The sequence below is a fragment of the Vicia villosa genome, linkage group LG3, assembly GCF_029867415.1.
Source record: "Vicia villosa cultivar HV-30 ecotype Madison, WI linkage group LG3, Vvil1.0, whole genome shotgun sequence".
NCBI lineage: Eukaryota > Viridiplantae > Streptophyta > Magnoliopsida > Fabales > Fabaceae > Vicia > Vicia villosa.
This window is the reverse complement of record NC_081182.1, coordinates 54,026,041-54,036,198: the sequence shown is the minus strand read 5'-3', so window position 1 is coordinate 54,036,198 and position 10,158 is coordinate 54,026,041. Positions and strand designations below refer to the sequence as shown.

The 10,158-nt window shown below is 35.0% G+C and overlaps 1 protein-coding gene across 1 annotated transcript; it reads left to right on the top strand.

The window, feature by feature from the left end:
• The first annotated feature begins 713 nt into the window (after positions 1–713).
• On the top strand, positions 714–3,474 carry LOC131655755 (serine/threonine-protein kinase SAPK2-like). Its single transcript, XM_058925562.1, has 9 exons — positions 714–1,009; positions 1,174–1,248; positions 1,411–1,512; positions 1,936–1,989; positions 2,107–2,199; positions 2,283–2,375; positions 2,502–2,606; positions 2,719–2,817; positions 2,905–3,474. Exons 1-9 carry the CDS (start codon positions 887–889, stop codon positions 3,202–3,204), a joined length of 1,044 nt encoding a protein of 347 aa, XP_058781545.1. The 5' UTR covers positions 714–886; the 3' UTR covers positions 3,205–3,474.
• Positions 3,475–10,158: the final 6,684 nt, after the last annotated feature.

Genomic DNA, 10,158 nt, shown 5'->3' with positions numbered 1-10,158 from the left:
AAAGTTGGATTTCTAGTTGGCCATTAATCGCAACACTTGCCCCCTATTGGACTTGGGTTAGAGCATCCCCCGCCCACTTATAAAACGTGGGAAATGACATATCCTTAGACACTAACGGTATGAAAAGCTCAATCAAAAGTTGAAAACCACGTTCTCTAAAATGATATGGGGTCCCTCTCTTTTGAAAGAGGAGGAGAATAACCGCTCTTTGAATCTAAAAATTAGTTTCAGACCCAATAGACCTCCCTAAATATCTCAGGCGCATAGTAGAGAAGGATGCTATTCACCCTAAAATTCATATATACATAATTTCATTGCATAGTGAAAACATACAATCAGGATACTTTTTACAATCCGCAAGAACAATTTTCACATAAAAAATCAAAACATGATTATTATCGCATTCAACTTAGATTCTAAATTTGGACACGTTTGTCAATTAACTATGAATATGATAGATTACATCTCCATCAAATATTAATGTATGAGACAAATTAATAATTTTAGACGTTGTTAGGGACGGTCATATAAAACTATAGTTCCTCCAATAAAATCAAACAATTGCCACGTAGGACCAACTTGTTTTAAGTTCGCAAGAATTTCAACCACTACATTATGGCCACGTGTCATTTATACCATTTCTGTTTGAGCCCTCTTTTTGAAGGCATATTTAAATTCCACTTGTGACAAGTTGTTGACAACAACATTGATATAAACCGCAGCAAAACCAAACATCTTTAATTTATTTCCCAATTGAAAATCTGAGGTCATAAAAAAGAAGAAGAGAATAATTTTCAATATTGCTAGTGGCAAGTTCATATATTCTTCAAAAATATATAACACTTGGTTCTTGTAATATTAATTGTGTATACTATACGTCATAAGAATGGAAGAAAGGTATGAAACTATTAAAGATATTGGGTCAGGAAATTTTGGAGTAGCAAAACTTGTGAGGGAGAGACAAAGTGGTAAACTATATGCTATCAAAATCATTGAGAGAGGACTCAAGGTTTGTTTGTTGTTTTGTTTTTGTTTTTCACTTCATTTCTCAACCTATGCATGTTGTCTTTGTCTATAGGTTGTCTTAGATTGTCTTAGGACTAAGGTTATATATATCCATGTATGCTACCTCGTACCTTGGTTTGTCTTAGGTTAATTGTTTGGTTGTTGCAGATTGATGAACATGTGCAAAGAGAGATTATCAATCATAGGTCCTTGAAGCATCCCAATATCGTTCGATTTAAAGAGGTAAAAACTTTTTGTGTTTTCTTGGTTTATTTAAATTTATCTACTTACATAAGTTTATTGAAACTGTTTAGTAAGACTTATGAAAACAACTTGTAACACGCTCTTAAGAAATTTTCAATATAATTTATGAAAATAATTTATAACATATGAATTATTCGACAGGTTCTATGTACTCCGCTTCATCTAGTTATAGTAATGGAGTATGCTGCGGGAGGGGAATTATTCGAAAAAATATGCAGTGCCGGTAGATTTGATGAAGACGAGGTTAGCTAAAATTGTTTCTAAATTTCTCATTTTTAATTGTTGATAATTGAAAGATTAGTTGACTAATATTATAGTGCTTTTCGTCCATGAGGCCATTATATTAGTTATGTAATTTCTTAAGCAGTAATTCAACAAAAACAATAGTATTAAAGATTGCATCCACGTTACAATTTGTATTAAACAAGTTAGAGTGTCACTTCATTTCTAACTTTATGTAATATTATTATTAGTGTTGAATTTTTCAATTGCAAGTTGTTATAGCTATTTTGTTCTTAAACTGTTCATTAGATGTTAGCTTCTACAACTATCATATTCTAATAATAAATGTTCATTTTTGCAACAATGTTTTCTACTTTTATTTTCTTAAAAAAATAATTATACAGTATTTCACAATTTTATTTTATTCATCTGTTTTGTCCATAGGCAAGATATTTTTTTCAGCAGTTGATTTCTGGAGTCAGCTATTGTCATTCAATGGTACTGTTCTTGACTTCTTGTCACAAATGAACTAAATTAATTTTTCTCCAATTAAATATTTTTCTTATGAATAATATTATTTTAGCTGGTTTGAAAATAATAATTTTGATTATGTAGGAAATTTGCCATAGAGATCTTAAGTTGGAAAATACACTTTTAGATGGAAGCTCTTCTCCACAACTTAAAATATGTGACTTTGGATATTCTAAGGCAAGAGCTTCTCAGTTATCAAATTTTAATTTTGATACATTGTTGGCATAATTAAGTTAACAATTGTTGTCATTTTTCTTCAGTCTTCTGTTCTACATTCTCAGCCTAAATCAACGGTGGGAACTCCGGCATATATTGCACCAGAGGTTTTGTCAAGAAGAGAATATGATGGAAAGGTGATTTTACTACTAATGTTGTTTTCTAGTTGCATATAATTTATGAGTTTTTTGTTTTTTGTTTTTATAATAAATATTGAAGCTAACATTGGCCACACAAATATTCTTGTGTTGGAGAATGAATAGGTTGCTGATGTTTGGTCTTGTGGGGTTACATTGTATGTGATGCTTGTTGGTGGTTATCCTTTTGAAGATCCAGATGATCCAAGAAATTTTAGAAAAACAATCGAGGTTAGTCAATTAGACAAATAAGTATTTCGCGGACGTCAACATTAAAAAAATTACGATGTCAACAAATTAGATGATCAGACTAATATTCTAAACTTGTAATATGATTTTACAGCGAATTCTTAGGGTCCATTACTCTATTCCAGACTATGTTCGCGTTTCAAAAGATTGTAGAAATCTTCTATCTCGAATATTCGTGGCAGATCCTGAAAAGGTATACATTAATTTATTCTTAAATAATTTTGTTTAATGAAATATTTATGTGATTTTATATCCATTAGTTTCTATGTTGTTGATGCAGAGAATCACTATCCCAGAAATTAAAATGCATCCATGGTTCCTTAAGAAATTGCCAAATGAATTAGTGGAGGATGAAAAGCAAAAGTTAGAAAATGATGGAAATTGTGTGGATGATTCATCATCTCAGAGTATTGAAGAAATATCATCGATAATTCAAGAGGCAAGAAAGCCAGGTGAAGGACCAAAACTTGATGGACAATTTGTTGGAGGAGAAATGGATTTTGATGAAATGGATGAAGATGATGATTTTGATAATGATATAGAAACAAGTGATGATTTTGAGTATGTTTGTGATATGTGAGTGAAAAAGAGTGTTAGATTTTTTTTTTTTGTGTTTTGAAGAATTGTGTTTAAGCATTAATTAATAGGCTTAAGATGATAAGAATTTGTCTTAATCTCTTTGCCTAAAGTTTGAATAAAGGGATGTCACAGTTTTTTGCTACATATGATATATATGCTTGTTTTATTATTTGGATTATGTGTAACAAAATAATGACAAAATATGAAATGTGACTAGTTTATGATGTGAATGGGTATTAGGATTGGTTTAAATATTGGTGTGGAATTGGATAAGGTTTGAAGCTTATATGAAAGTTATTTTTTGTTATCTTAATTTTCTAAGGTTGCAAATTTGGAAAGCTTGAAATATTCAATCTAAGCATTTTTTTTATTACATGCCTATCTTTTACGGCTCAAATATTGATCATAGTCATCACCATCACAATCATTTTTATCATATCAACAAGTCATGATTTACATTTATTTATTGAGTGAAAATGCTAATTATTCCTCTAAACTATGAGTATAAGTCAAAATGGCAAATCATATCAACAAGTCATGATTTACATTTATTTATTTATTGAGTGAAGATGCTAATTATTCCTCTAAACAATGAGTATAAGTGAAAATGACAATAAATTTTGCAAATTGACAATTGTATCCCTGAAGTTTTAATGGATTAGTCAAAATGAAGAATTTTATAACACATCATTATAATTTATTAGTTGATAAAGAGTTGACTCGTCTAAATAATTATGGATTCAATTTATACGACTGATCTCATAACTTTTATAAGTATACTCCCTCCATTCTCTTTTATAAGTAAATTTTGACTTTTATTACAACAGCCAGCAGGAAGAGCTCGCTGCTCGATTAAGGGCGAACTTGAGGGAGGTAGCTTATAACGAGCGAATCCTCGACTCCTTCGTCCGGAGTCAACTGTCAATCGAAAGACACGTAGAGGCCGCACTTGTGGCGGACGAGTATTCCCCTAAAGTTTCTTTTGAAAGAGGTTCACTAAATAATTGATGTATCTGATCTATATATAGTCTAAATACATCCTTTATTGAGTGAACTTAAAAGTCAAAATTTGCTTATAAAAGAGAATGGATGGAGTATTTTTTTTACCACCCGACTCTATTTCCATTACCATCAAGAGGATGCTTTTAGAGCCATGGATTCATGGCTTCCGAAACGACAGTAAACACAATTTTTTTATGTTTGAAATTTGTTTATGATTTCAAATAATTCATTTAAATTAGACTAAAATTAGGGATGAATAGGAACATCTACGGCGCGCAGTAGGATTGCTCAACATGTCAATATTCGTATAGAGAGGTCTCTTTCGTCTCCGGTTGGACTAAACTAGTCATCTCAGGCTCAGGTGTCTTAATATGATCCAAATCGGATGTTAGTCTAGGTCTCATGCATGATATCATTTTTAGTCTCAATCCAGATCTTGTTCTCGTGCTCAACCTGAGCCTTAGATTCAGGATTAAGTACATACATAAGCTCATGCTCAAGCTCAGGCTCCCGTACCGATAGATTTTTTTGGGGGGTATCAAACATATAAGTGTTGCATCTAAATAAAGACCATTCTGCTCTTCATATATGGAACAGAGAGATAAATATTTAATTAAATTTTGATGTATCAAATATATAATAAACATATTATGTGTATTGATTACAAACACAACTTCTTCTTTTTTTTTAGTTTCATGACACATTAAAGTGTGTGAGCCATGGCCAGAATATATTTGCGCCAGTGCCGCCTGATGAGGCATGTTTTTAGGATATACTGAAGACATCTAATCTAAAAGATGTTAGACTAATTGGATATAAAAATAATTTCAGCGTTTACTAAGAGATGGCACTTGAGACACCGTCTTTTCATCTACTTATTGATGAGACGAGCCCTACTTTGAATGATGTGTCATGTCTAATCCACTTTTCTATCATTGGTCGATCAATAGTTAGATCATACTCGATTCATACGGCTGAGGCATTTGACCTTTTGGTTGATGAGTTGAGAGCTGACGTCATGGATGCTAAAAAGAAGATTTAACATATCCAATCATGTCATTCAAGATTTAAATGGATGGAAGAATTGTATAGCCATCATTTGACATCATTTCTTTCTCATTGCGGTGATAACATGTGCATATATCATCACCGACTTTATGATATCAGGAGTGCCTCATATAATGATGTCGTGTACCTGAGATACTACACAAATATAGACAATATCCAAGAGTTCTCTTGGGGAACTACATCTCTTGTTAAATTATACGCCCAGATGGGCGATGCAAGGAAGTTAAAGACAAGACACTTGTCTTTTTAGATAATATTCAAAAATTAAGCATCATTTATATTAATTTCTTAATATATTTTTTGTAAATTTCCTAGTATTTTTGTTGTAACCTATTTTTAGGCATGGATAATACAACACTTTCTGGCTATTGCTTCAAGGGAAATTTGCAATGACTACGATGAAGAGTTGCATCGGGCGTGTATGATTTCTCCATTGAGGAGGAGTACCATCATTTGCATTGAATCGTATATGCATTTTATAGACCTAATTTTAGTGGATGGTATATGAAGGGATGGCAAATAAGCATGCTCACTCTGTTTATGCTTGCCTCGTAAAAGCCTGCAAAAAATGGGGCGTGCAGAGTGTAACACCTCAGTTTCAATTCTAATATTTTTAGTATTATTTTAATATTTTTAACAATATTTTAAATAATTATTTGAGTTTTTATTTAATTAAATAAATATTATTTAATTATTGGGTGGTTGAGTTTTTATTAAGAATTAGTTTAACATTTAAATTAATTGAGAATAATAGAAATTAATAAAAAAAATATGGGGTATTTAATTTTAGGGGAGAAAATAAAATATAATAAAAATTGAGGGTAAAGGTAGAAATAGTGAGAAAATAAGTGGGTTAAAGAGAATAAATAAAATAGGACTAGGGTTTGGTTTAAAAAGAGGAGTTGGGAGATGAAGGTTGAGAAAACAATTAGAAGGGGGGTTGAATAAGTGATTCTTTAAACTAAACTTGATGAAGCAAAGATAAGAAAACACAATTATTTTTATCCTGGTTCACCTTCTCAATAAGGCTACCTCCAGTCCATCCTCGTCAAGGTGATTTGCCTCTCTCAACGAGGACTTAATCCACTATAACTAGAATCTAATTACACTTGCACGACCAACTGCCGTGACTCACAACACGGTGCACGAGCCAAAATGCTGGTGACTAACAATCCTGCACAAACCAACTATTTGTGACTAACCAACTTCTAAGACTCAACTAGTCCTAGACTTCTTGAGACTTCTGATCCAACCGGTCTCTCAAGGACTCAGTTACCACGTAACTTCTGATGACAGTGTATAGTATTGCTTCTAGAAAGCTGTAATCACCACTGTGATATTTCACTAAGATTAAGTACAAAGTAATAAACTCTAAGAATGAATATGAAAATTTGCTTCAGAGATTTTTTATTCACACTTGATGATTTTCATAATAATGATGTTCTCGTGTGTGATTGTTATTTTTGATTCAAGAGATCGTGAGTATATATAGACTCAGGATTTTTTCCCGTTAACTTCAACTCCTTTTCGCAACATTAAATGGTTTGCGTGTTTGTCTCAGCTTTTGTTTTATTCCAAGGATTTGCATGTGGATAGCTTCTTCAATCAACCTTGGGAATTGCGCTTTTGGAGTGTTGCAGCCGTTTTACTAGTGATTATGTCTTTAACGGCTTTATTTTGAATTAGTCTTCGTGATCTTCTGATGAGTTATGCATTTCAGCTTCTGTTGTAGATATATTCTTTTGTGATCTTTTGTTCAGCTTTGTATTTCAACTTCTGTTGTAGGTGTATTCGCAGCGATTTGGTGCAGTATCAGAAGTTGTCTTGAAGACTTGAGTATCTCTTGCATTTATCCAGCTTTACTTTTATTCCAAGTTCTGATTGTGCTGGTACTGGTACATCTTTTGAAATCAGAAATATATAATTAGAGTACCATGTTTGCTTATACAAAATTTATTTGTTTGTTATCATCAAAACACTAAAATATGATTAGAGCCAAACTATGTTCTAACAATCTCCCCCTTTTTGATGATGACAAAACATTTACGTTCTGTTCTGAAATTTTGTATATGAAAGAAATGTCCTCCCCCTGAGATATGTAATCTCCCCTTGAAATAAATATTTAGAGAGAAATATAATAGATAACTTCCGTGAGATTTTTTCTCCTTGACTTGATTCTTCAGAAGTTTGATGGATGTGGCAATTCATACACGCATCTTCACAGAATATCTAAGAATATGTATTCCTGCATTCTTTTAACAATAGAGACTTCTGGTACACAAGTTATTGAAGATTTATCCTTGATTTTACCCTTTTCTGTTTCTTCAAAATTTCTAAGAGGTTTTAATTGACATACATTTTTGTTTATAATTCTCCCCCTTTTTGTCATAATCAAAAAGCGTATGATGATGTATGAGTTATTTTAGTCAGGTAGGACTGTTATAAGCATTAAAAAGTCATATTATCTCAGACAGAAAAAAATATTCATTGATCAGAAAAAGATGGATACAGACTCAAGGAACATAAACACCTAGTAGTTAGATTCATGATAGCCTCCATGAAAGAAAAAGCGATTACTGTAATTCCCCAGACTGCTTTCGGGATGATCGACTGACCCCACAAACCAACACGAGTCTTTTCAGCATGCTTTGACCTCACTCGCACACTTTCTGGGAAACTTCCCAGAAGGTCGCCCATCCTTAAATTGCTCCAAGTCAAGCACGCTTAACTGTGGAGTTCGTATGGAATGAGCTACCGAAAAGAAGATGCATCTTGTTGGTATAGGTAGTACCCATCAATCCTTATAAGTCTTCATTCAACCATGCAGTCTCATACCTGCATAGCCTCAGGATTCCTCTCATTCCGATGTGGCGACCACCCTTGCCATCTTAGACCTCAGATGTTACATGCGGTGCAACCACCCCCCGCCTTCTTCGGCCTCGGGTGTTACATGCCCACCAGCTTCCGCATGGTTCGTCCTCAAACCACATCGGATTGGGAGAGGTCTGACTCTGATACCATTTGTTACGCCCCAGACGGCTTTCGGGATGATCGGCTGACCCCACAAACCAACACGGGTCTTTTCAGCATGCTTTGACCTCACTCGCACGCTTTTCGGGAAACTTCCCAGAAGGTCACCCATCCTTAAATTGCTCTAAGTCAAGCACGCTTAACTGTGGAGTTCTTATGGAATGAGCTACCGAAAAGAAGATGCATCTTATTGGTATAGGTAGTACCCATCAGTCCTCATAAGTCTTCCTTCAACCATGCAGTCCCATACCTGCATAGCCTCAGGATTCCTCTCATTCTGATGTGGCGACCACCCTTGCCATCTTAGGCATCAGGTGTTACATGCGGTGCAACCACCCCTCGCCTTCTTCGGCCTCGGGTGTTACAGACAACACCATTGTTGGCAAGACCACTGATAGAGCGGCAACAACTGCTAGGGATGTTGAAGCATAAGCTTCCCAGCTATGAGCTATACGACATGCTTTGATCGGTTCTCCCCAAAAGCGAATGACTGAGCAGGCACAAGGCCAGTTTCGTGCACCCCGATGTCGAACTGCTAGAGTTTCTGCTATTGAGGAGGTATGTGTTGTTATGGAGGTACATGTGCTGGCTGAGCAAGTTCCTATTGCTGCTATGGAGATACCTGAGACGATTGAGCAGGTTCATGTTGCTGTTGAGGAGGTACCTATGCCAGCTGAGCAAGTTCTTGTTGCTGATGAAGTGGTTTTTGTGCCGACTAAATAGGTTTTGTTGTCGATGATGATGTTACTCCTACTGATACAAATGCCATGACTCGTGCTTCTACAGAGGCATCTGTTCACACAGATTGAGCCTTCTATGGAGGACCTAGTGACCGAATGGCAAGGATAGGTAATATGTTATATTTTTTATTTGCAAGATATTTATTATGGTTCAGTGATGTTTTGAAAGTTTACTGATAATTTTTTTAACTTTATTTTCAACAGGAGCGTTCGACGCTAAAGGTCACATCCCGCAGTTCGAAGTTGAAGAACTTTCCCCTAAATTCAATGCATGCGCAGGTCAGACGTATTATTTCTGATTTCAGTCTCATGGAGTTCGCTGACTGCTCATTGACCATGCTCGTTGCCTCCCTTCGGTCTGCTTTTGTTGAGCGGTGACACTCAGATACATCTTCCTTTCATTTTCCATTTGGGGAGATGAATTTCACTTTGGAAGACGTCTCCTCGTTGTTTCATCTCCCCATTACCGGTAGATTCTTTATTGGTCTAATCATTAACCAGATGACATAATTACTCCATGTTGTAGAGGATCTGCAAGTCATTATGGATGTAGTGCTAAAAGAGTTTGATTTTAAAAAGGGACTTGACCTTCGAATGTATTGGCTGCGGGACAGGTACCACGAGCTTGTGGAGGCAGAGAGGTATAAGGCTGCCGCTAAGGCGTACATGCTACATCTAATGGCACGTACTCTCTTTGGAGATAAGTTAGGTGTTTATATTGATATTCGATACTTGTGGTTGTTTAATATCCTAGAGACTCTATGTTAGGGTTGGGGAGTAGTTGTGTTGATCATGCTTTATACGACACTTGGAGTTGCGGCTGTGTCTGAGGCCAGATAACTTATTGGTTATTTGAATATATTCCAGGTATACGAGGATTTCTTAATTATGTTTATTTGATTGTTGTTTGTGACATTAATTAGTTATAATTTCTCCAGTGTTGGATATACGAGCATTTCCCCAACATTTGTGATAGGAGAGCGCAGCATGCCACAATAGACGCTCCACACATGAGGAGATGGAAGTCCAAGAAAGCTTTTCAGGGTGGTGTTGTGGAGTACATGGGGAGGGTCGATGCTTTGATAGTATATGATAACGTATGAACACCATACACA

Bases quoted from the DNA above. Each gene is read 5' to 3' on its own strand.
- LOC131655755 (XM_058925562.1), top strand. From the start codon at position 887: ATGGAAGAAAGGTATGAAACTATTAAAGATATTGGGTCAGGAAATTTT. The intron at 1,513-1,935 runs GTTAGCTAAAAT...TTTTGTCCATAG, and splicing joins GTAGATTTGATGAAGACGAG to GCAAGATATTTTTTTCAGCA. The intron at 2,376-2,501 runs GTGATTTTACTA...GAGAATGAATAG, and splicing joins GAAGAGAATATGATGGAAAG to GTTGCTGATGTTTGGTCTTG.